The following is a 26,852-nucleotide window of genomic DNA, read 5'->3' as shown; positions in this document are numbered from 1 at the left end:
GTAGCACCTGTTCATCGTGAAATTGGCTGTCTTTACCGCCTCCCCCCAAAAACTTTGAGGCAAACCAGAGTCATCCAGTAGAATCTCGGATGCTCGAACCAGAGCTTTACTCCTAAGCTCTGCCACGCCACTGTCCTGAGGAGAAGTCACCTTGTGACGTATCCCCCTCTGGCGAAAGAAACCCTTTAGAGCAGACCCAGTGACCTCTGAACCTCGGTCACATTTGAACCCCTGCACCTTGGTGGAGAACCTTAGTTCCACCTCTGCAACCCAATCTTTGATCAGTTGCGTTGCCTCCTCCTTCGTTCTCAGCGTGAACGCCCATGCGTTCCGCGTATAATCATCTGTCAGCACCATCAGCCACTTGGCCTTGCCCAGACTTGGCTGTGGCATACCTAAAAGGTCTGCATGCACAAGCTCAAAAGGCTTTGTGGTTACTCTCTCCACCCTGGGATCATTAAATCCCTTGTTTCTGGCTTTTCTGCAAGCTTTGCAATTCAAAGGTTTACCACATTCTTTTACCCTGCAACCTTTGGTGCACTCTGATAACATCTGAACGTCCTCACAGGACCCATGTGACATTCTTTTGTGCCACACGCAAGCACACGACACATGAGTGTGATCAGTGGCTTTCCCAGTATTCCCCTCACCCTCCAGAGGTGTTTCCAGAACAAAGAGGTTGTTCTGATTTTTCTCAACACTTATGAGCTTCTTTCCATCTCTGGAAATTGTGCAAACATTTTTTTCAAAACTCACTGAGTATCCCTCCTGTAAAAGGCACGGTACAGACAACAGGCAATGTTTTATCTCAGGGAGAACATAAACCTTCAATTCAGCCTGCAAGAAAGAGATAAACATGTTAATAACATGGGTTATACGTCCCTGTGAACCTGTAGCAAATTTAACTGTTTTCTCAGTTGAAACAGCCTTGCAGTTCCACATTTGTCCATCAGGTGGCGCTGTTACCAGATGGCCATTCGCAGCCGAGTCAACAACCCAACGTAGGACCCTCCCCCCTCCGGAGTTGTCCTTCTTTGTTGCCTTAGCAACTGACTTCCTGCTGCCCCCGACCTTGGGGCGTTCGCTGCAGGTGTTCTCCAGAACCGCCATCGCCGCAGTCAGCTGATAAGCTTTCCCACGCCTGCTCCCTCTGCAGGCCCAGTTGCCATGGAAACCCGGCTGGTTCCCATGGGAAACGACCTTGGACACATCCTGCCCTGGCTCCCTTGCTCTCTGTGGGCAGTTGCGACGCAGATGTTCAGCCGAAGCACAAACAAAACATCGCCTAGTGGAAAACTTTGCAAACTTGCCTTTGGTCTTCTCTGCCCCCCCAACCTTTCCAGCAGCACTCCTCTTCGAGGCTTTTCTGCTGTTGGGAAAATGGCTTTTGGCTTCTGCTGTGGTTTCTCTGCAAACCCCCTCCAGCTCCTGCCAAACAGCCTGGGCACTCTCAAGACCCTTGGAATGGCCTGCACCCCCATTCTCAGGTGCAAAGTTCTTCTCTTCTCTCAGCCGCTCTGCAGCATGCAGCTCACGTGTAGGGGCATTCCGGCAGCCCTCCAACACAGTCCCAGCCCCCTCTGGGCCTTCTGGGCGTCCCTCAGCCCCTCCTGGGCTTGGTGCCTCCTTTGAGTAGCTCTCAGCCCCTCCTGGGCTTGGTGCTTCCTCAGAGCAATTCTCAGCCCCCTCTGGCCTGGCTCCCACTGCTTCCTTCAGTGCCTGCCTTCTCCCGGCCCAGGGCTTGCTCCCGTCCATCTTATCAAAAGGAATTGACGACCTCTGGCTGTCTGCCATCTCTCCCCCGGGGCCCGGCCTACTTACAGGTACCTCCCGGTCCGGCAGATCTCAGCTCCTCCCAGCGAACTCCTGGCTGGCTCCAGCTACTCCTTAGCTGGCCTTTGGCTGCTCCTCAGCCTCTTTGCCTGCAGTCATCTCACACACGAACGTTGCTTATCTTTATTGCTGATCTCCCATAACCTTTGGAGGTCAATGACGTCCGGGGGTCCGGCACACTTCCTTTGCGCTCTGGTCTTCCCCCCTCCGGGACCTTTGACTCAGCAGAGCTTGTAAAACACAGCGGAAGCAGAAGCAGGAACGTTCTTCATGTGAAGGCAATAATTCAGGCTGAAACGCAGCAGTCTCTTTATCTTTAAAGCCTTTATTCCTTAGCAAAACACAACAGCTATAAATCTCCTGCCTGGCGACAGTTCGCACATGGCTGCTGCTCTCTCTTCGGAGCAAACACGCACACTGAAAGAACACAGTAAAACCACACCCTTCAGTGTTCTAAACCCGCCCTCAGAATGTGAGGCGTCATCACTCAGAACTCTTAACCCTGTAAGTTCTGAGCCTCTCCTAACAGATCCTTTACATCCCTGCCTAATCATTGAGGTCTTTGGGAGAAGTCACTGTTAGTGGACCTCAGTATCATGGGCCCCATTTTATTGAATTCCCTTCCAGTTGAGGCCAGACAGGCCCCCTCCCTGTTGAACTTCTGGTGCCTACCAAAGACTTTTTGTTGTGTGTCATTTTGTTTCAGCAGCCAATTTGAACCGAATCTTGATTTTAGTGTTTTAACTGATTTTTATTGTATTCAGGGCCAGATTTAGGTTTAATGAGGCCCTAAGCTACTGAAGGTAATGGGGCCCTTTATATGTCCAGCTGTACTTTGTCAACAACAAATTGTCACTGTTTTTTTCCTGTTGAATATATGTTATATGGTATTTTATGGATCTAATAGGTATCTAAACCCATTTGCACATGTTGCCACACAACCAGTCCATATATATAGAAATGAGCAAACCAGTGATATTTTAGGGAGCAGGCTAGCAGGTGGGGCCCATTTCTTACATCATAGGAGCCTACACAACACAAAACACTGTTGTTGAAATGTACATCCAGTTTTTTTCTCTTTAAATTTTTTTGGGGGCCCCAAGAGAGTGAGGCCCTAAGCTATAGCTTGTTTAGCTTATATGTAAATCCGGCACTGATTGCATTGCATTTCTTGTATACCGTCCAGGGACAATTGCAATGAAGTTGTGAGCAAATCGTTTGAATAAATGAAATGAAATGAAATGAAATGAAAACATGAGCCTTTGCAGGTAGTGTAAAATGGGTTGTTTGCTTTTCTGAAATCTACAAGTTTTCTTTGTTCTTGGTCCTGTATACCCGGTACCTATATGAAAGCAGGAAGATGAAGAATTCATTTTGTAGCTTAAAGTGTGATTTGCAATATACTTTACCCTGTGTAGCCAACTGCATAGTAATCTTTTAAGAGTTTGTGTTTTGCTTTTGTATTTCTTTCTTTAAAATGATATATGTTCATTGTAATTTTTTAAAAGTCAATAAAACTGTTGTTGCTGTTACTAAATTAAGGCTTCAAGCCCATACACACTTCCCTGGTGGTAAGCCCTATTGAACTTCATAAGACTTAAGACAGTCAAACGATTGCCCTGTAAAAGGTTCTTCATTTGTTAGCAGTGCAATCCAACACAGGACTACTCAATTGTAGTGCTAGGAGAATCTGTCAGTTTCAGTTTCTCTGAGTTTTTGGTTTTCCTTTCTTAAATTCAGTCCTCCACATTTCCTCATCAGTTAGCATTTTTTTATTTTTTTAAAAAGCCCATAAGCATTTGTCACTACATATTTAGAGCTAATATACTCCTTTTTATGCTATTTTGCTAATATACACATTTTTGCAAAGCAAGCTCCCCTAATATAATTGCTTACTGTATGTTATTTTCTCTAATATATGCATTTTTAATGCACATTTACCCTTGGATGTGCATTTCTGTCCATGCCACTTGGCCAGAGAAGTGCTTTGCAAAATTCAGAGAAGTAGGAGTTTAGAAGGATGGCTGTGTTATGGTCTGTGCATCATTCCTGAAAGTGTGAATTAAGTAGGGTGAAATGAATTGAATCTCTTGCCCATCTTACTCATCCCTACTTAGAAGCAAACACTATTGATAACAGCAATGACCGAATCATTCTCCTTGTGATACTTGTGCCGCTGCTGCTAAAGGTGACCCACAGACGAGGCTGCCTCTCCTCCTCCTCCTCCTCTCTCTGCCACACACACACTTTCTTGCATGTGACAGAGCCCGATAAGAGGCAAGCTGCACAAAGCACAGCGGCAAATCAGCCCTTTGTCCTGGAAATCACTTTCTCATTTTGCTCCGTTTCCAGTCATTTGAACTTTTCCCGTTCTGAGGTGGATCCTTCCAGGAACCGCTCCCGGAGACAGTCAAGCAGATCGATATTGCTGCGTGGCGTCATGGCTTTGTGTCAGGGAACCGGAGCGAAAACAAGTGCCAAGGGGTCTGGAATGGCCTGTGCCATCTGCAGCAACAGCTTGCCAACTCGCTGAAAAGCAAGGGAATGGAGCCATCAACTCGCAAAAGTTGTGAACACCACGGGGTCAGTCTGCCCTCCATACCAGGGATGAGCAGCCATTTCTTCTGCTAAGGAACGGATTCCCTTGGGGGTAGTCTGTTGGGGTCATTTCTGGTGATTGGCAAAGTCATAATTGTCCGTGGATGGAGGCTGGGGGCACTGCCAGATGACCTGTTGATGGAGCATTCAGCTTGATTTGTTTTGCAAGGAATCAGACAATGTTGGCTACTTAATAATAATAATAATAAGTTATTATTTATACCCTGCCCATCTGGCTGGGCTTCCCCAGCCACTCTGGGCGGCTTCCAACAAAATATTAAAATACAATAATGCATCAAACATTAAAAGCTTCCCTAAACAGGGTGCCTTCAGGTGTCTTCTAAAAGTCTGGTAGTTGTTGTTCTCTTTGACATCTGGTGGGAGGGCATTCCACAGGGCAGGCGCCACTACCGAGAAGGCCCTCTGCCTGGTTCCCTGCAACTTGGCTTCTTGCAGTGAGGGAACCTCCAGAAGGCCCTCGGTACTGGACCTCAGTGTCTGGGCAGAACGATGGGGGTGGAGATGCTCCTTCAGATATAATGGACCGAGGCCGTTTAGGGCTTTAAAGGTCAGCACCAACACTTTGAATTCATTCTGTTTCACTCACAGGGAGATGAGATGGCATTGTGTTAGAACGAGTGTGGTTCCTGGGAATGCAAAAAGGTCAGAAACTATTGGGAAATGATATATAATGGTTAAGAAACCAGAAGCATTCCTCCTAGGTATTTTAGATCAAGAAATAAGAAAAGACAACTGGAAATTATTTATGTATGCAACAACAGTGGCAAGAATTGTACTAGCACAAGCTTGGAAGACAGAAGAAATCCCAATGAAAGAACAATAGGAAGAGAAACTGATGGAATATGCAGAATTAGCAAAATTAACAGATAAATTACATGAAAGGGACAACAAAGAATTCAAAAGAGAATGGGAACCACTTACAATATATATGAAGAGACAACATGAAGAGTTGGACTCATTGGCAGAGTCTGAGTAAACATTCACAAATGTATATAATAAAAAAATGGATGTAAATGTTTTAGGAATTAATTGGGGAAATAATACGCAGGATGAATAAATTGAAAGTAAAACAAAGTGGAAGTATGAGGGAAGTCCAGGGGAGGGGGGCAGGAAAAAATGGAAAATTGTTAGAGAGGTATTTCATAAAGGATGTATTTATTGAAAAACCAATAAAAAATAATTTAAAAGGGGGGGGGGAGAACGAGTGTTGTTCCACACCTTTCAGAGCATTGTATGACCACTTTATTTCAAAACGTTCAGTCCTTTGGAGGAAATGCAAGACTTTCCCAATCAATGAAAATGATGCAGCCTGAGTTGGCCTGTAAGTCACAGAGGCTGTGTATCCGCAGCAGCTTAAAGAGGATTCGGCACGTCCCATGTTTCCAAATTTCTTACATTGCCCATACAACATTGTCCCCCCTCCAAGTGGCAACATGCACTTTCAATTCAAAAGAAATCAAAACGCATGTCAACATTCTGCATTTCTAGAGAGGCTTGCCTATTGTTTATTTTGTTGTTTTTTATTCATTGCATTTATATCACACCTTTTTTCTCTGAAGGAGTTCAAAGTGACACACGTATCTCTCCCCCCCTTCATATAATCCCCACAACAACCCCATGAGGCAGGTTAGGCTGAAAGGCCGTGAGCTTCGTGGCTTTACTACTGTGGTGAAGCCTTTTCATTTTAATTTGCTTGATGTAGATGTTGCAGTTACCATGGATATCTGAACTGGACCCCTGTGCAGTTCCAAATAATATATATATTATTAACACAGGTAAATGGAAGCAGCCAGCAGGTAAAAGCTCCATTACGTTCCCTAATTCATTTCCGCAACATCTCCTATTGCGATCGATTAACAATGACCTCAGTCTTCAGTCATGAATTATGGGTGTTTTTCCTCCTGCCTCATTATCCTGCATTATTAATGGCATTCTGCATCCTGCTCAACACATCCCTCATCCTCAGATTCTCTATGAGGATGTCTGCATTATTTGTGGTCACTGTTAAGTGAATACAGTATTGAGAGTATTGAGAACAGAGGCAAGAATTCTTTTAGCCCAAAACTGGAAACAAGTACCAAGGAAAGAAGAGTGGCAGATGAAGACGATCGACTTTGCAGAACTGGCAAAGCTGACAGGAAAAATCTGAAACCAGCAATGACCAAGTATTCCAAAAGGACAGGAGTAAATTTATACGACATCTGAAAGGTTATTGTGAGCAATTAACATCACTAGCAGGGTTGCCTGAAGTCTTGTAAGGAGAAATTTTCTAACTTTCTATATTTATTTAAAATTTGAGCTATTTTGTAATGAATGTAATTAGAATTTGAAAATGTACAAAATGCAATGATACAAAGGTTAGTTTTGAAAGCTATGAGGCGGGAGGGAAGGAAGTTGATAGGCTCTAAAGAGCCAGGGAGGTAAAGTGGATAATAATGATGTGAATGTATATTATTAAATGGAAAATAAATAAAAATGATATATATATTAAAAAGAGAGAGAATATTGAGAACAGCATTCTCTTTCAGGTATATTATATTGGAATTGGCTTTTTAGGATAGATGCTGGCGATGTCATACTGAAAACGCCTCTCTAAGGCACATGATGTGGGCATTAACTTTGTTCTGGAAAGAAAATCTTTCATGTTCATGCACTTTGAAATTACATTCCTGTGATGTTGGGACTAACAGATGGGCAAGGAAAGCGGACCCTACAGGCCCTTATGGTGGCAAAGAAACACCGACCATCTATGACAGGGGTCTGCAACCTTTAAGAAAAAAAGAGTCGCTTGGACCCGTTTCCGAAGGGAAAAAAACTGGGAGCCGCAAAACTCGTCATTATAAAAATAACTTTTTTGTCACTTTTTTATTATTTCTTTGTTTGACCCCTCAGAATTACTCCTCATCATAGAAATAAACGTTAAATTAACAAGTTACCTTTTTGTGTGTGTGTGTGTTCTTCACTCCCCTTCAAAACAGTGACCAGCGTACATGCCCCCTTTGAATGCAGTGACCAGCATACATGCCCCTTACAATGTAGCAGGCGGGCGGGCGGGAAGGTGACGTCAGGACGGTGCGTGACTAACGCATGCACTGCCCCCATGTGACGTCACAGCCAGTACAGCGCCCGCCACAGTGGGGAGTGTCGGGGTGCACAATACACCTCCTCCCCTCGCTATTATCCGCCCCAGAGCCGCGGCAAAGGTGTAAAAGAGCCACATGCGGCTCCGGAGCCGCGGGTTGCCGACTCCTGATCTATGACTTACTCAGTGGTCTGCTCATCTTATGTCTCACTGCTCATCCTGTGTCTGAAGATATAGCTTATACTCAACCATCTCATTTAGAAGCCTGTTATTTTTATTATTATTTTATTTTTTATTTTTATTTAATTTTTGGGACGCGGGTGGCTCTGTGGGTTAAACCACAGAGCCTAGGGCTTGCCGATCAGAAGGTCGGCGGTTCAAATCCCCAAAACAGGGTGAGCTCCCATTGCTCGGTCCCTGCTCCTGCCAACCTAGCAGTTCGAAAGCATGTCAAAGTGCAAGTAGATAAATAGGTACCGCTCTGGCGGGAAGGTAAACGGTGTTTCTGTGCGCTGCTCTGGCTCTTTATATACTATACCCAATTGCTGACACAGCTTAATTAACACAACTTAACAGCACCTGCTATACTGCTTCACAGCTGTAAAACTAGGTCACGTTATTTGCTCTGGCCCTTAAAGAAATACACATCTTGTGGAACAATAATGAACCTTCAAATTTAAAGAGACCATTCAACAAGACACACACACACACACACAGAGAGAGAGAGAGAGAGAGAGAGAGAGAGAGAGAGAGAGAGATGCTCTTGGAACTATCCATGGTTCTGAAACCCAACCCATGCTTTTCCCTTTCCAGGCTCCAGCATCAGACCAGGACATGACATTACAGTCCATGGTTCAAATTCCTGCTCAGCCATGAAGCTCACAGGATAGTCATAGACAAGTCACTGTGTGCTGAGTCTTGCCAGGGTTGTTTTGAGGTTTTTTTTTAAAAAGGGGGGGGATCTATGCCATCTCAAGGTAAACAGGATGACAGGAAAATGAATAAACCCTGTATTAACTGAATCTAGCAGTTAACTTACTTTCTTGTTCTTTAGCTTTGTGATTTATGCATATTGTCAACTGGGTGAGGATTGCGGTGGTAATAATAATAACAACAACAATAATAATAATAATAATAATAATAATAATAATAATAATAATAATAATAATAATTACTATTTATACCCCACCCATCTGGCGGGGTTTCCCCAGCCACTCTGGGCAGCTCCCAACAGAATATTAACAATAATAAAGTGATGAAGCATCAAACATAAAAAAACTTCCCTAAACAAGAACAGAGTGCATTTTGTACTCCAGTCAGGAAAGGCAACAAACACAGACATATCATGTAACGTGGTGGTGGAAAAGAATGGGGTTTCCCCACCCCAGTTAAATGTCCGACAATTCACAGACAAAAAAGACAAACAATTGAGCATGGTCAGGAAAGCAAATGAAACTTGTGCAAAAGAGGCAATATGGCAGTATTTAAAGACAAGATAGAAACAACAGATAAAATACTCATGTAATCAAAAACAGTGCCAGATGAAATCATATTTGGATGGAACTTGCCATCTGTATGAATGTGTTGTTGAATAAGGTGTACTAAAAAAAACCTAAGCCCGCCTCAGAAACCCCAAGTTGGTGAGTCAATTTCTCTGATGAAGTATTTTCAGATCAGGGAGTCTGACTTCCAAACAGGACTGAGTGACTGCCAAAACACCTCTTCTTACTCCTTAAACCCTAGCTATGTCACTTTAATATTTCACATGGAGGGTTCGAATACTGACCCATTCACAGGGCACAGAGAGGCTCTCTCTGAATTGCCAGAGACGACAGCGCATGGAAAAGCCAAAAGACATTAGTCGTGACCAGCAGCTGATTTGGCTCATTTTGGATTACGTCATCCGTTCCACCGAACCAGTGTGGGAGCTGATGAGCAAATGGAAAGCGATCTGCACATGAGCGCACTGTGTACCCTTGCTCCAGTTCTTCTGCCAGTGAGAACATCTTCCCAAAGTGGAAGATTAATCATGCGCTATCTAGTGGGCTCGTGCAGCAGGGAGAGCGCGTGAGAGAGGGAGGAAAACAGGATCTACGAAAGTCCACTGTAAATGAAACTACTTCCCCACTATCAAGAAATGTGAGCAAAACAAAGCATGAGGCCATTCTTAAAAGCGGGGCCTGCAACAAAAAGTTGCAAAGTGGCCCTGGTTCATGGCCCCAGCCAGCCATGCCCTTTCAGAATTCTCCATTCCATCTCCCACCTCCTGTGTTCAATTTTCCTGCAACATTGCCAGTTCTGCACATCAAAGTGTTCAAGCGGGAATATATAGGGTAAGGTGATCTTGCAAGTAATTAAGTAGTGATCTTCAATGGATCTCAAGGAAGGGAAACATTAACAAAAAGAACCCTCATTCCCCCTCCAACTCTTCCATAACTTCCCCACAAGGGGGAGTTTCCCTACTGTTTTGCAGTAAAATTAGAAACCACCAGCTCTGCAGCAAGTAGCAAGGGAGAAATTTGCTTCGATGCATGTTATAGGCAAAACAGTAGCAAACCAAATCACAGCTCTCCTTAGAAATTTTCACTTTCCTGAATGTTTGCAGTTCCCCAGCCAAGTGTACGAAAAATGCATATAATAGAATGAAATGTGTGCAAGTTGTTGGAAATAACATACAAAGATGGCCTTGTAGTATTTTTATTTTATTTATTTATTAAATTTGCATACCGCCCTTCACTTGAAGACCGCAGGGCGGCTCACAACGTAAAGCTACAAAATGGAACATTTGCTTACCAAAAAGAGGGAGGGGAAATTGGGCAAAATGGCAATAAGAATGTGTTAGAAGAAGCTTGCGCTAAAATGCTGATGAATTTTCATGAGGACTCTCTTCTCTCTATGCAGACAGATGCAGAAAAGTGCAGAACCAAACTTAAGATTTTTTTGGAGGGGGGGAGAAAGAGAGAAATAAAAATGGACAGATTCGCTCATGCCTCTTTTGCAGCACAATCGTAATCCTGTTAGGAGGCTCTCATTGCTCATTAGAGGCAATAAAGGTTGTGTGTGAAAGTTTTAAAGAAAATATAAATAGCGGTTTTGAGTGTGTAGTTAAAAATGATGGAATTTGCCCCCAAAAGGAAGCAGTTATGGCTGCCATCTTGGATGGCGTTGAAAGAAGATTGGCCAAATTCCTAGAGGTAAAGTCTGTCAAAGGCTAAGAGCCACCATGGCTATGTTCTGTCTCCACTGTCAGGGGCAGCATGGCTCTGAATATGACCCAGAGTCCCAAGTTGGGAGAGGGGTCTTGTGTTGGGGTCCCGCTTGTGGGTTTCCTGCAGGCATCTGGGCGACCACTGTGAGATCAGGCTAGATGGGCCATTGGCCTGTGTGGCGTTTGCCTCCTAGGATGGGTCATAAGGAAAGGGTTAAAATGGGTGTGATGTGATTGGCCAGTGAGAATGCAAGGGGGGAATAAAAGTTAGAGTGGGAGGTTTTGAAAGTCAGTTGAGTTAGAGTTGAGTTTAGGGGTGTTGGTTGAGGTTCGGGAGTTGAAGAAGGAAGAGGGAGGATTAGGTGTGGGTTGGTAGAGTTGTATTGTGAGAGAGTGAGAGGAATTGTTAGGTGGAGTCAGATAGATAATTGGGAGTAATCAGTTTGAAGTTGTTAGGAACTAAGAATAAGAAACTGATAAGAGAAAAACTAACTGAAACCATAAGCTTGTTCCTGCATTTAAAAATAAACTTGATTATTTGCTTATGTTACCAACTGACTGGACTCCGTGTGCCCCTGTGAGATACGGGCTGGTGGCAGCGGAAAAAGCTATCGCAGAGGCGGCACAGGGTCAATAGACCGTCAAACGTCCGGGGGCCCTGTGTGTGATCGCCACAGCCTGATCCAGCACACTCCTGTTCTCGGACCCAGCCAGCAAGGACAATGGTCAGGGATAACGGGAGTTGCAACACAACAACATTTAGGGGGGCTCCAGCTTGGGGGAGCTGGCACTGCACAAATGGTTTGCAGGATATGCAAAATGGGCCATCGCTGCCGAAGCAGCAAAGCACCACACCAGCCCTTCAAGAAGCAAACATTGATCCTTCCATGAAACATTTTTCTCCACTTTTGTCCTTGGGCTTTATCTTATGAATGCTGGAACTAATGTACCTCTTCCCCACCCCAGTGATTTACCTGGGCCCTCAGATTAGCTGCTTCTTTCCATTTAACACACAGGATAAAAATCTAGCAGACACCCATTTAAGAAAGGCCACCATTGTTTGTCAATTGCAGGCACTGCCAGTAAGTGGCTTCCATTCATAGCCTTGAGCAGATTCTCTTCATAATACCCAGACAGCACAGAGGCAAGAAATGCCATTTATCTTCTTGGAAGGTACGGGAGATTGTTTTCATACTTTCACAGCATTCTTTGGAAAAGGGAGGGATGTCCCTTCCTCTGTTTTGGCACAAAACCTGTTTCAGCAACGAAAGCACACTATCGCTTTCATTACGTTATTAATCTGAAACGATTGCGCTGCCCTCAAAAATGGTAGGGTTCAGAAAAGGTTCAGAAAAAAAGAGCAACCAAAATGACCATAGGAATGGAAGGAGGGGACTTCTTCGTTTAGAGAAAAGGCGAGAAGGAGGTGCATAAATTCATAAAAATCATTCATGGCAAGGAGAAAATGGAGAACACATTTTCTCCCTCTCTCGTAGCACTGGGCACCCTATGAAGCTGAACATTGAGAGGTTCAGGATAGATAGATAAAAGTTGAACTATGGAATTGTTGTTTAGTCGTGTCTGACTCTTCGTGACCCCATGGACCAGAGCACGCCATGGACCTGTCTCCCGCAGTTTGGTCAAACTCATGCTGGTAGCTTCGAGAACACCATCCAACCATCTCGTCCTCTGTCATCCCCTTCTCCTTGTGCCCTCCATCTTTCCCAACATCAGGGTCTTTCCCAGGGAGTCTTCTCTTCTCATGAGGTGGCCAAAGTATTGGAGCCTCAGCTTCAGGATCTGTCCTTCCAGTGAACACTCAGGGCTGATTTCCTTCAGAATGGATAGGTTTGAACTTCTTGCAGTCCATGGGACTCTCAAGAGTCTTCTCCAGCACCAAACTATGGAATTAGCACCCACAATAGACAGGTATAGTCACCAACTTCAACGGCTTCAAAAGAGGATCAGACAATTTCATGGAGATATAGACTATCAATGGCTACTAACCATGATGGCAATGCTCTGTCTCCACTGTTGCAAGGCAGTTATGCTTCTGAATATCAGATGCCATAGGAGGGGAGAGTGCTCTGAGTTCAGGTCCTGCTTGTGGGCCTTCCCCCACCCCCAAGGCATTTGGTTGGCCACTGCAAGACCAGGATGTAGGACTAGATGGGCCAATGGCCTGATCCAGCAGCCTCTTCTTATGTTTTCATGCATTCTTTAAATAACTGAAGGGCCATCACATCGACCTCCTGCAAGACTGTTGTCTGCTGCCCCAGAGGGCAGAACTAGCACAAAGAGGCTCAAGTTACAGAAGGGAAACATGAGGATTAACTTCCTAACAGCAAGAGCAGTTTGACAATTGGTGCCAACAGGAACACGAGGCTGTACCCAATGCTGTGCTTCTTATAAAGTAGACCAATTAGGCCCATCTGCACTATAAATTTATAGCAGTGTCACAGCCAAAGAATCCTGGGAAGTGTAGTTTGTTAAAGATGCGAGAGTCATCCCTCTTTCCCCTCACAGAGCTATAAGTTCCAGAACAGCTCAGTAATCAACCCCACTTCCCAGAGAACTATGGGGACTGTAGCTCTGTGAGGGGAATGGGGTCTCCTTCAGCTCTCTCATTCAAAATTAAAATATATTTTTCATTTTCACATTTTACAAGCATTTTTAACGAGAAAAATGACATCTTTACAAATTTAATTTGCATTTCCCTCAACTTCCCTCCCCTCCTTTCTGCAGTTGTTTAGTTTGTATCTTTTTATTACTGTATATCCAATTCAAACCTATTTACCAATTTTCCTTTATCTTTCCCTTTAATTATCTCTTGCTGCATGTGTTTATATCAATCCTGCTAACATTTTAATTTATTTACAATGTATCTTCAAATAATCAATTTCCCCCTATTGTGTTTTTAAAGAATCTCTCATCTTGATTTCTAATTCTTCTGGTAAGTTTCACCATTTCTGCGTACTCCATCAATTTAAACTGCCAGTCCTGTTGTGTTGGGACTCTTTCTTCTTTCCATCTTTGGGTGTAAATCATCTGGGAAGCCCTGGTAGCATACATAAAGTTTTTTTCCTGTTCATTGCGTACTTCTCCACCAATTATACCTAGGAGAAAAACTTCTGTTTTTTCACAAAAGTGATCTTCAACATTTCCCCTCCCCAACTCATTATAAATCATTTCACAGAAAGCTTTTGCTAACTCACATGATAGTTCTCAGCATTCTTAACCAATTATGCTTCCCACGATTCTTTGGGGTGAAGTCAAAGTGATATGATACTGCTTTAAATGTATGGTGCAGAAGGAACCTTAGGGCCATTCATTTTAGGAGATCTTACCACTGAATAAGGGACGCGGGTGGCGCTGTGGGTAAAACCTCAGTGCCTAGGACTTGCCGATCGTATGGTCGGCGGTTCGAATCCCCGCGGCGGGGTGAGGTCCTGTCTTTCAGTCCCAGCTCCTGCCCACCTAGCAGTTCAAAAGCACCCCTAAGTGCAAGTAGATAAATAGGTACCGCTTTATAGCGGGAAGGTAAACGCCGTTTCCGTGTGCTGCGCTGGTGCTGGCTCACCAGAGCAGCTTCGTCACGCTGGCCACGTGACCTGGAAGTGTCTGCGGACAGCGCTGGCCCCCGGCCTCTTAAGTGAGATGAGCGCACAACCCTAGAGTCGGACACGACTGGCCCGTACGGGCAGGGGTACCTTTACCTTTACTTTACCACTGAATAAAGCTGAGTTGACTATATGGTGGTACCTCAGGTTAAGAAATTAATTCATTCTGGAGGTCCGTTCTTAACCTGAAACTGTTCTTAACCTGAGGCACCACTTTAGCTAATGGGGCCTCCCGCTGCCGCCACGTGATTTCTGTTCTCATCCTGAAGCAAAGTTCTTAACCTGAGGTACTATTTCTGGGTTAGTGGAGTCTGTAATCTGAAGCGTCTGTAACCTGAAGCGTCTGTAACCTGAGGTACCACTGTATTTATTTATTGGCCGCTGAATAAGCCAAGCTATATTTGTGGCAATCTTGCAGGGATTAAATGGAACAAAACTTACAGTAATCAGTATAATGCAGTTTATACACAGTATAATATGCCTTGTAAAATAAGGTACAGTGGTACCTCTGGTTACAAATTTAATTCGTTCCGGAGGTCCATTCTTAACCTGAAACTGTTCTTAACCTGAGATACCACTTTAGCTAAAGGGGCCTGCTGCCGCCGCGCAGGTTCTGTTGTCATCCTGAGGTAAAATTCTTAATCCAAAGTACTAAATCTGGGTTAGCAGAGCCTGTAACCTGAAGTGTCTGTAAGCCGAGGTACCACAGTAACCTGAAGAACAGGAAGCTGCTTTTTATGGAAGCAGGCCACTGGTCAGTCTAGCCCAGTTATCAGCTACACTGATCGCAGTGGGTCTCCAGGGTTTCAGAGTTGGCAGTTGCTGGGGTTTGAGGCTGCGACCCTCTGCATGCAAAGCAGACCCTGCATCACTACAGCCTGTCCCAAGAGCACTTTGACAGTGGTACCAGGCGGCCCCATAGGTGGCAATGGACTCTCCCTGCTTGGAGGCCATCTGTCAAGGATGCTCTTCTGCCTCTGGCGTTCCTGCATTGAGCAGAGGGTTAGACTATCTGACACCCCTCTCCAATTCCATGGTTCTCTGGTAATGTTAGTAAGGGCGATTGAGATTCTTGTGGTTGGTGGGAACAATGCATCGGAATACAGTGGTACCTTGGGTTACAGACGCTTCAGGTTACAGACTCCGCTAACCCAGAAATAGTACCTCAGGTTAAGAACTTTGCTTCAGGATGAGAACAGAAATTGCACAGCGGTGGCAGCGGGAGGCCCCATTAGCTAAAGTGGTACCTCAGGTTAAGAACAGTTTCAGGTTAAGAACAGACCTCCAGAACGAATTAAGTTCTTAACCTGAAGTACCACTGTACTGGTTGCTGGAAACTGCAGGAGGGCAGAGGGACCAAGTCCTGCTTCTTGAACAAGCTTGGTTGGCCACTGTGAGGACAGGATGATGGACTAGATGGGCCATTGACCTGATCCAGCCTGGTCCTACTTAAGGCGTTCTTAGGGTTAACCCAGACAGCATCAGCTGAGGTGCCAGAGTGGGTGGGAAGATGACAAGGGTGACGTCCTGCCTCTCTTGCGAAGGCAGCTTCAAGTTGCAAAGGAAAGGGCAATGTGTGGCTTGTAGGTTTCAGTTAAGGTCCTTCCTGTCTCCCCACCCCACGCAGAATTCAAGCGCAGGAGAAGCACCTTCAAATCAAAGGGTATGCCGTTCCTCAAACAAACTCTTAAAAACAATCACACATACACACACACCCCATTCAAAGTCATGCATATTGTGGCCACATTTCAGCACACAATTAGTTACATTTCTGTGCATTACAGGCTTAAGTGTGCCTCACTTTGCCCTGGATTGGGGCCTGTATTTTTCATTGCCTCATTTACCAATGTACTAGAACTCACTGCATTTTCTTTCTGTTTTAAGACAGCAACAACAAAAAAATCTCAAAACAGGCACATGCATTTCTGAAAGCGGCAACAGAGTTCCTTTTTACTGAATTAATTCTGTGTTGCCAAAAGATTGAGGTCTAGGACAAAAGGGCAGCCAAATATTCTCACTTCTGATGAGAACTATTTTCATAACTGAAACTGAAAGAGATGGAGAGGAGGGCTGGATTTAGGAATGAAATGATCAGAAACAATCTGATTCAAAAACATTATTTATTTACATACCTATCCTAAGGCTTCACTTGGATGCAAAAGTCCTGGTGTATAATTTCAGCACACCGTGTTTCTAAGCAAATACACTTAAGATCCTAGGAAGCATTTCTCTCAAATAATAATAATTTATAATAATAATTTATTATTTATACCAATTGTAAGAAGAGAAGCTGAACCCAATGCACAGTGCAATGAGTTCTGTGCTGGACAGAACCAGGGCTGGTGGGCTGAATCTGTCTGCCAGAATCGCCAAAACAAAGCTTTTCCTAAAGCAAGTATTGGGAGCTTATAGTCCAAATTTGAATATCCAAGGAATATTTCCTTCCCCACACTAACAGCACGTACATGTCCTTAGAAGAAAAACTCACTGAGTTCACTGTGACTAACTGGGTGGGGATAGCATCACAACAATCCGATTCCTTTACTTGTGAGTAAGCCCTATTAAACTCAGTGAGATTTACTGCTGAGTAGGTAAGTGTACAAGATTGCACTGTAAATCTTCTACTTGGCAACAGCTTCTTCCAAGGAGCACTTCATATCAAGATAGGATCTGAAATGTACAATATGTACCACAGCAGATTTGCTCCTTTCTATAGGAAAAGGTCAGGATTCTCTTTCTCTTCATCACAATGTCTCCTGTTGGGTTTCTGATTTTTCTTCTATTAGGTCTTTAAATCCCAATTTTGCCAATGGTTCTTTGGCCATAAGTTGTCTAAACAAACAAGCAAACAAAAAACAATTTGAAAAGCATTAAACTTGAAATTGGCATGCTTAGCAATTTCATTTCCTGAATAATTTTGTGCCCCTTAAAATCAAATAAAAAATAAAAAACCCAGAAGATTCACATGATTCTACAGGACTGCAGAGGAACCCCTGGCAAAGAATTTGTATAATTAAGGGTTTGCTTTCTTTTAAAGGAAGGTTCCTGGCTTATGGATATAAAAATATGCTTGAAAATATGTGGGCAGTGGTTGCTTAAGAATGCACAGGAGCTCACAAAAGGGAATTGCCAAGGATGTCAGTTTTCCTTTTAAAAACAACAACAGTTTTCTAGTCCATTGGACCACTCAGCTGCCCTAGAAACACAGGGACATAGGAAGCTACTTTATACAAAGTCAGATCAAAAACTACAAATTGATTTAACAATCAATTGTTCTTCTCAGGAAACTGTAGCTCTGGGAGGGAAACATGTGGTCTCCTAAAAACTCTCAAAACCCTTAACAAACTACAGTTCCCATGATTCTTGGGGAAAGCAGTGACTGTTAAAGGGGTACAACGGTGCTTTAAATGTATGGGGTGGATGTGGACTCACTGTCAGCAAAAAAGAAGAAGAGGAGGAGGAGGAAAAGGAGGAGGGGGGGAGGAGGAGAAAAGAAAAGAGGGCAAGGGGAATTAAGTACTGTAATTTTACAGATTTCAAAAATGAAGCAGTGGTTTGTGGAGCCAAAAATCCACCGTGGACTGACAGCCCAGCATAAGTTGTCTCTGGCAAATTGAGAGCAAATATCCATTAGCTTAAGTGAAGTGTTGCAAATAAGAATGCACTTGCCTCTCCATTCTGCATTCTAAATATTCCTTTGATTCCTGCCTGCACAATGCATTCTCAAAGCTGTTCTCCCTCAGACACTTCATGAATTTTTCTTTGAAAGCTGTACATTCACCTGTTCGACAGAGGGAAAGCACATTTTTTGAAACAGGAGGCATGAAAAGAAACAGACATGGAATTAAGAGTAAGACAAAACAATAGCGCTATTCAAAGGACAGGCTGGCTGCTGTGGCTCAGCATGAGAACGTCATGCAGTAGGCGGGGGGACACCTTGAAACCACCGAGGTGCCAGCAAACCTTCAGGTCACTAAGCTCCAAGAAAAAAAAGAGTTTCAAAGGGGGAATTCAGTGTGAAGTTGCTGATTTAGAATTCATTAGCAGTTCTCAGGATTCTTTGGGGGAAGCCATGACTATTTAAGTGGTGTGATGCTGCTTTAAATCTATAGTGGCATTGGCTCAATCTAGCAGGCTGTTCTTATGCTATTGCTTTATATGTACAGTGCAGATGATATCCTTACAGAGGGGGAGAACTACAAACGCCACCTTGAGCTCCTCGCAAAAAGAAATATATATATATGTGTGTGTGTGTGTGTGTTTTAAAATAGGCTTGTAATTTTTTTCTTGATTCTGTTGTCTTATATTTTTGTACACCACATTGTGGTTTGTCTGTTTTATAAAATCAAATGGTGCATAAATTTTACGAAATAAGATAAATAAAAAAAATGCAATAGAAATAAATAAATAATATTCTGCTGCCTCTCTTACTGGTCCCAGTGTCAATTCTTGTGCTGGAGGTGGAGCTTTAAAAATCATTGATTTTCACCCCTCCCCTTCCATTTTTATGGCGAAAAATGCGCCCCCAGGTGTTGTGGGACTCCAACTCCCATCAGCCCTAGCCAGCATGGCCTCCACCAAGGATGATGGGAGTTATAGTCCATCAGCGGCACGATCGTCAAAAGTTCCCCTCCCCTAAGGGGCCCATGACAGGTTCTGCTAACGGAAAACTATCATTTCTATAGGTTCACAGCTGTACCGCTCTATCCCTTGCGCATCTATGGCAAGCGCCCTTATTCACTATATGTACTTGGGAGTTCGCTTTTAGGCCGGAAATGCCTGTCGTACTTTCTCTCCCCCACCCAACGTCCTCTCTATGGTCGGTGGAGGAATCGCACATGCGCAGTCGAGGGGATGGACGGTTGCCGGGGCGGGGGGGGAAACCTTCTCACCGAAATGATCCAGAGGGAATGCGCCTTTGTCCGGCGGCCTCGGCTTGAAGCTTTTCGTCCCGAAGTTCATAGCCGTAGACATGGCGACGACTCGCCGAAGACCCGACGCAGCCGCAGCGCCTCTGACCGAACCTTCGCCTCACTTCCGGGATCTCCGTGTTGTCAAGCCCCAGGTTGTGGAGTGGAGCGCCGAGCCAGGCCAGAAGAAACGAGAGCAGAGCTGATCGGGCGAGGAGGAGTCGAGCAGTTAGCCCCGCCTCCTTCAGCCCCAGGTCGGCATGGAGCTGGCATTTTTAAATCTTATTTTATTTATTGATAAATATGTCCTTTGCAGAAAGCAGAGGAGCCTTGCGATATTTCAGAGACTAACCAGTCTTAATTGCGCCTTCAGACTGAAACTGGAAGATGTGATTTCTTCCATTCCAAGAAATCTATACCGCTTTATAATTCTTTAGAAAATAAATAAATCTCCAAGCGGTTTGCAACCTACCTACATCAAAACATCAGATAAGACGATCCAGAACAAAACATTATTGAAGAAAGTCAAATATAAAACTTGCAAAGTCACACAATCAACAAGGAACGAAAACATTATCTTAAAGGAGGTCGACTACACATTTACCACAGCAAAGTTAACAATGAGAAAACATTATCTTAAACCTTCAGAAGAAAACATGCCCTACTTGTGCTTCAGCTAGTTCCAGTCCTTCAGCTGGATACTTGTTCAAGCAGAAGGTGGCTTTTTTTCAAAACATAGATTTAAGTGTTGGCATTTCCTTTTCATTGGGATGGTTTTCGTTGCTGCCTCCTGTACAATGTTACGAGCCTCCATCCATAGTTCTTCAGGCATTCTGTCCACCAAATCTAAATCCTTAAACCTGTTCGTCACTTCCACTGTGTATTCATAAGGGATTTGACTTAGATTGTATCTTACCGGCCCAGTGGTTTTTCCTACTTTCTTCAGTTTAAGCTTGAATTTTGCTATAAGAAGCTGATGATCTGAGCCACAGTCAGCTCCAGGTCTTGTTTTTGCTGACTGTATAGAGCTTCTCCATCTTTGGCTGCAGAGAATATAATCAATCTGATTTCGATACTGCCCATCTGGTGATGTCCATGTGTAGAGTCGTCTCTTGTGTTGTTGGAAAAGCGTGTTTGTGATGACCAGCTTGTTCTCTTGACAGAACTCTATTAGCCTTTGCCCTGCTTCGTTTTGATCTCCAAGGCCAAACTTGCCAGTTGTTCCTTTTATCTCTTGCCTCCCTACTTTCCAATCCCCTATAATGAGAAGAACATCCTTCTTTGGTGTCACTTCTATAAGGTGTTGTAAGTCTTCATAGAATTGGTCAATTTCAGTTTCTTCAGCACCAGTAGTTGGTGCATAAACTTGGATTACTGTGATGTTAAAAGGTCTGCCTTGGATTCTTATCGAGATCATTCTATCATTTTTGAGATTGCATCCCAGTACAGCTTTCGCCACTCTTTTGTTGACTATGAGGGCCACTCCATTTCTTTTACGGGTTTCTTGCCCACAGTAGTAGATGTGATGGTCATCCGAACTGAATTCGAGGGAGATAGTGAAAGATACAGGAAATTGAATGCAGATTTCCAAAGAATAGCAAGGAGAGACAAGAAGGCCTTCTTAAACGAGCAATGCAAACAAATAGAGGAAAACAACAGAATGGGAAGAACCAGAGATCTGTTCAAGAAAATTGGAGATATGAAAGGAACATTTCGTACAAAGATTACCATAATAAAGGACAAAAGTGGTAAGGACCTAACAGAAGCAGAAGACATCAAGAAGAGGTGGCAAGAATACACAGAGGAATTATACCAGAAAGATATGGATGTCTCGTACACCCCAGGTAGTGTGGTTGCTGACCTTGAGCCAGACATCCTGGAAAGTGAAGTCAAATGGGCCTTAAAAAGCACTGCGAATAACAAGGCCAGTGGAAGTGATGGTATTCCAGCTGAACTATTTAAAATTTTAAAAGATGATGCTGTTAAGGTGCTACACTCAATATGCCAGCAAATTTGGAAAACTCAGCAGTGGCCAGAAGATTGGAGAAGATCAGTCTACATCCCAATCCCAAAGAAGGGCAGTGCCAAAGAATGCTCCAACTACCGCACAATTGCACTCATTTCACACGCTAGCAAGGTTATGCTTAAAATTCTACAAGGAAGGCTCAAACAGTATGTGGATCGAGAACTCCCAGAAGTGCAAGCTGGATTTAGAAGAGGCAGAGGAACCAGAGACCAAATTGCAAACATGCGCTGGATTATGGAGAAAGCTAGAGAGTTCCAGAAAGACATCTACTTCTGCTTCATTGACTATGCAAAAGCCTTTGACTGTGTCGACCACAGCAAACTATGGCAAGTTCTTAAAGAAATGGGAGTGCCTGATCACCTCATCTGTCTCCTGAGAAATCTCTATGTGGGACAAGAAGCTACAGTCAGAACTGGATATGGAACAACTGATTGGTTCAAAATTGGGAAAGGAGTATGACAAGGCTGTATTTTATCTCCCTGCTTATTTAATTTATATGCAGAATACATCATGCGAAAGGCTGGGCTGGATGAATCCCAAGCTGGAATTAAGATTGCCGGAAGAAATATCAACAACCTCAGATATGCAGATGACACAACCTTGATGGCAGAAAGTGAGGAGGAATTAAAGAACCTTTTAATGAGGGTGAAAGAGGAGAGCGCAAAACATGGTCTGAGGCTCAACATCAAAAAAACGAAGATCATGGCCACTGGTCCCATCACCTCCTGGCAAATAGAAGGGGAAGAAATGGAGGCAGTGAGAGATTTTACCGTATTTTTTGCACCATAACACTCACTTTTTTCCTCCTAGAAAGTAAGGGGAAATGTCTGTGCGTGTTATGGAGGGAATGCCTAAGGGTGGCATGCCTACAGATTTTCCTCCTCTCAAAACTACGTGCGTGTTATGGTCGGGTGCGTGTTATAGAGCGAAAAATACGGTACTTTCTTGGGCTCCATGATCACTGCAGATGGTGACAGCAGCCACGAAATTAAAAGACGCCTGCTTCTTGGGAGAAGGGCAATGACAGGCCTAGACAGCATCTTGAGAAGTAGAGCACCTTGCCAACAAAGGTCCGTATAGTTAAAGCCATGGTTTTCCCAGTAGTGATGTATGGAAGTGAGAGCTGGACCATAAAGAAGGCTGATCGCCGAAGAATTGATGCTTTTGAATTATGGTGCTGGAGAAGACTCTTGAGAGTCCCATGGACTGCAAGAAGATCAAACGCATCCACTCTTAATGAAATCAGCCCTGAGTGCTCACTGGAAGGACAGATCGTGAAGCTGAGGCTCCAGTACTTTGGCCACCTCATGAGAAGAGAAGACTCCCTGGAGAAGACACTGATGCTGGGAAAGATGGAGGGCAGAAGGAGAAGGGGGCGACAGAGGACGAGATGGTTGGATAGTGTTTTCGAGGTTACCAGCATGAGTTTGACCAAACTGCGGGAGGTAGTGGAGGACAGAGGTGCCTGGCGTGCTCTGGTCCAGGGGGTCACGAAGAGTCGGACACGACTAAACGACTAAACAACAAGTGTTGGCAGCTTAAAACACAGGCAGTTCTCCGCTGTTGCATTTCAAGTCACATTTGCACGCTGCTGTACACGCCAGAAAGGGGGTGGAGCAGACCCTCCAAGTGGCCCTATTTTCCAGGGATGTCCCTGATTTAGAGAATCCATCCCGGTTTCTGCTTTGATCCCGGAATGTCCCACTTTTCCTTAGGATGTCTCTATTTTCATTGGAGAAATGTCGGAGGGTATGGAGGTAACGGACCTCCAAGCCATCTGAAGGCAATCCTGTATAGGGAGGGTTTTTTTTTTAAGGTTTAATGTTTTATTATGTGTTGGAAGCTGCCCAGAGTGGCTGGGGTAACACAGTCAGATGTGTGGGGTGTAAATAGCAAAATGATCATTATGGAATGGGACACCCCTATTTTCATCGAAGAAATGTTGGAGGGTATGGTGGAGGTGTCTTCACCTAATGAGCATTGCCTATTTGATTTCCCTGTGGCTTCACTACCCCACACCACCTCTATTTAGTGAAGCTCTCACCTGTGCATGTGCCATCATCTGCGCATGCGCAATGGCTGCCTCAAATGTATGCACCTGAGGTTAATTGCAAAATGAGTGTGGTTTGCGTGTTCAAATCGGATGGGAGCTGGTTTAAGAGACAATGCATCCAACAGCAGGTTTTCTCAAGAAACTACAGGACAGATGTGGATGTGGCTAACATCCTGTGTACACTGCTTCAAACACCAGCAGTGGGAGCACGTTGGAGCCAGATGACTTAGTAATGCCTTTCACTGGCTCTACTTTTGACCTCTCTCCGCCTTCTGCCCTTTCTGTCTCAAGGGGCACCGGACACCACTGGTTGTTGTGAGACACTGGTTGCCTGTAGCTCCTGGGAAGCAGGGTTGAATATACATGGGATAAAACAGTTGCAGAAAAGCAGGTGTTTCGGCAGCTTTCCCTGCGAAGGTGTGAAATGCCATAAAATCACCTGGGCATGCCTTTACTTTGTTCTGTTCATTGCATAATAAGCCCTGCGGTTGGTATACTCATACGGGAACTGTATTTGGTGATTTATTACCGCTGGCATTTTGAACAAAATGTTCTTCCAAGAAAAACTTAGTTCTGATTTGACTGGGTTTTTAAAAAAGAAAAAAGAAAAGATGGCCCAAGGTACTTAACAGACTGAAGAGTTCAGTGCCATGCAGTCCTGCGCATGTTTACTTCTGAGTCAGCCCCCACTGTGTGTAGAGGAGCTTCATTTTCACAAACATGTGCATAGGATCCTTTTTGTTGTGGGTGAACATATCAGATGACACAGCGATTCTTCAAACAGCTTTTGTTTATTCACAGGCCAGAACAGAACTGAACTGAAGGGTTTAGCCAGCCTGCTTATATAGAGCTCCACCAGAATGCAACAGTAACCATTTTCTGTAACCATCCAACCACTGAACGTCACTTTGAATCCCTTATTTGCATATGTGAACCTGAGTGAAAACTATCTACAGTATCTCCCTGCTGGCCCAGGGTGAGAACTTCAGTACATAACACTTTTGTCTCATCTAAGTTCTTAAGATCAACCCTACAAGTACCTAAACACGTCTCCAATGCTACCATACATCTCAAAGCTGGATTCGTAAGTATCGAGGCCAGAGTATTGCTTGCCACACTGAATTATTGGCTGAGACTATCCTTCCTCCCATGTGGTCTTGCTCCCTTAACTATTAAGGATAGTTTCCAGACAACAGGGAAATGTGTTACATACTCAGTTGCTAGTTTTATGTGTTTTATGTTTTAAGTTTTATGTGTTCAGTTTATCTGTATGTTTTATCTTATGCTGGCCTGGGACCGAAATAAAGTTTGATACTGATACTACCTCATTTTAACTTGCTGGGATCTGTTGCAAGATGAGCTGCAGCCAGCTGCATACCGACACATTTCAGTTACAAGAAAGCCTGATGATTTATAGGCATGTCCATGAGCTTCTTTTTCTTAATACAGTCATACCTCGGGTTGAAGTTGCTTCAGGTTGAGCACTTTCGGGTTGCTCTTTCGTACTTTATTAGAAGGCAGTCAACTTGTTTCTTTGAAGTGTGTAATATTGTTTTGATAGCTGTAATATTTATTTATTTCTCCTCATGTTTCCTAAAATTTAATATATATGTTAAGGACCTTGCTCCCATACGTTATGCGCAGCAGCAGAAAGTAGATCCAAACTTGGGGTAAGTGGGTGGGGCAAACTGAACATGCCTGTTCTGCGGTGATTGTAAACTTAGTAGACATCAGATCCATCAAAAGATGGTCAGTAAGAGATTTCAATGAGCAGGGAAGTACAGTACTTAGATGCTCTCTTGCGCGTCCAGATCATAAGGTAATCGTTGCAAAAATATCACTGCCGCTCAAGGCAACCTGTTGTTTGTGCTCCTTAATCCTTTCCCACTCTAGAATTTGAAACTGTAAATGGAAAAGTACACCCAGTTTAGTTACATAACCATCGGATTAGGCATCTTGAAATCTGAGGTCTTAATTATGTTGTTCCTGCAAAGCATGAGTAATGAATTTTTTTGGGGTTTCTAAGCAACTGATTGTTTTCTACGGTATAGAATGCAATTAGCACTTTGAAATTTGGCTGGTTATTACTTTGGGCAATAACACGAGGAAGGAAACAAGCAGGAGGAAACACTAGGGTTGCCAAATTTAAAAAAAAAATCTTTTTCCTTTTTGGCAAAAGCTGTTAACCTTTTTTTTTCCAGTTTTCTCCAAACTTGTTGAGCTTTTCCAGCAAAAATGGCACTGCTGCTATGGGCTGCTATTCGGCTGGATTTTTCCAAACATTTTCCTGATTGCCACCCAGACACTGTTGCTGACTGCAGTATTCCGGATACTACATTCACAGCTAGAATGCAGAGGTGCAGGTGAGCCTCTTGAGCAGTCACACATCCGTGCTTCTCTTTCCATAAGAATTTCCCCTCCAACATTCCTCAGATGAAAACATTTGTGAGTCAAGGACCCGCCACCCGCTTGAGGATAAGAAAGACACAAGGACGCAGTATATTAGGTTAATTGGCTAAAAAAGGCCACAACTTTATTGATTACAGCATGTGAGTGGTACAGTGGTACCTTGGGTTACATACGCTTCAGGTTACATACGCTTCAGGTTACACACTCCGCTAACCCAGAAATTGTGCTTCAGGTTAAAAACTTTGCTTCAGGATAAGAACAGAAATCTGTTGGGATACTGCCAGGGAGATAGAATCCATCTGAGCCCCCAGCTCGGTGCCGGACGATCCATCGACCTCCCTTAGTCACGCAGTATCTAGCTGATAGAGTGTGCACAAGTCCAAGAATGTGGCTATCTTTTCTTGAGGCTTCGTGTCGCTATAACTGCTAGATACTGCGTGACTAAGGGAGGTCGATGGATCGTCCGGCACCGAGCTGGGGGCTCAGATGGATTCTATCTCCCTGGCAGTATCCCAACAACAGGTTTCGGGCCCAGATTCACGGCACTTGCAGGAGAGTAAGACTGCGACAGACTGCTGAGGTATGTGTGGGAAAAGCAAAAGCAGAGGCTTTTCTGTTGCCGCGGCAGCCTCTTTGATGTCCGGCTGGCCTAATTGGCCTGGGAACCGAGCCAAGCAGGCTTCGTGATTTATGGGTGCCAAGATAAGGAGTCTCTGAAGTGAAGACGACTCACGGCTGGCGTTAAGAGGTGGAATGGAGTTTTTCCAAGCCTCTGAAGCTGCTGAGTGTCCAAAGTTAAATCGGGACAATTATGAGACCTGGGCTAAATGGTGTGAGAGTTTGCTGCGTCAGTTTGGAGTCTGGCAAACTGTCAGTGAAGCCCCTCCAGTTCCTCTGACAGGGAGATGGGAGGCTCAGAATTCGAGAGCCATAGACGTAATAGTCTTGTCCGTCTCTCTGGAGGAAATTGCTACGCTAGCTGGCAACACGACTGCACGTCAGATGTGGAATGCTTTGAAGATAGCCCATCTGCCAGTCATCCCAGCCCAGAGTTTGACTGCGTCGGAGGTCCTGGCTGTTTCCCAGAATGCG

The 26,852-nt window shown here is 44.1% G+C and overlaps 1 protein-coding gene across 1 annotated transcript; it reads right to left on the bottom strand.

Moving 5' to 3' along the window:
• Positions 1–16,463: 16,463 nt before the first annotated feature.
• On the bottom strand, positions 16,464–19,478 carry LOC128401760 (cytochrome c oxidase assembly protein COX19). The gene is made up of 3 exons (XM_053365179.1): positions 19,255–19,478; positions 18,032–18,143; positions 16,464–17,194 (listed from the first exon to the last, which is right to left on the bottom strand). The coding sequence occupies exons 1-3, from the start codon at positions 19,334–19,336 to the stop codon at positions 17,107–17,109; spliced, it is 282 nt and encodes a 93-aa protein (XP_053221154.1). The 5' UTR covers positions 19,337–19,478; the 3' UTR covers positions 16,464–17,106.
• Positions 19,479–26,852: the final 7,374 nt, after the last annotated feature.

This window comes from Podarcis raffonei, chromosome 14, assembly GCF_027172205.1.
Source record: "Podarcis raffonei isolate rPodRaf1 chromosome 14, rPodRaf1.pri, whole genome shotgun sequence".
Classification (NCBI taxonomy): Eukaryota; Metazoa; Chordata; class Lepidosauria; order Squamata; family Lacertidae; genus Podarcis; species Podarcis raffonei.
The sequence above is the reverse complement of the archived record's forward strand: the minus strand, read 5'-3'. Positions and strand labels throughout refer to the sequence as shown.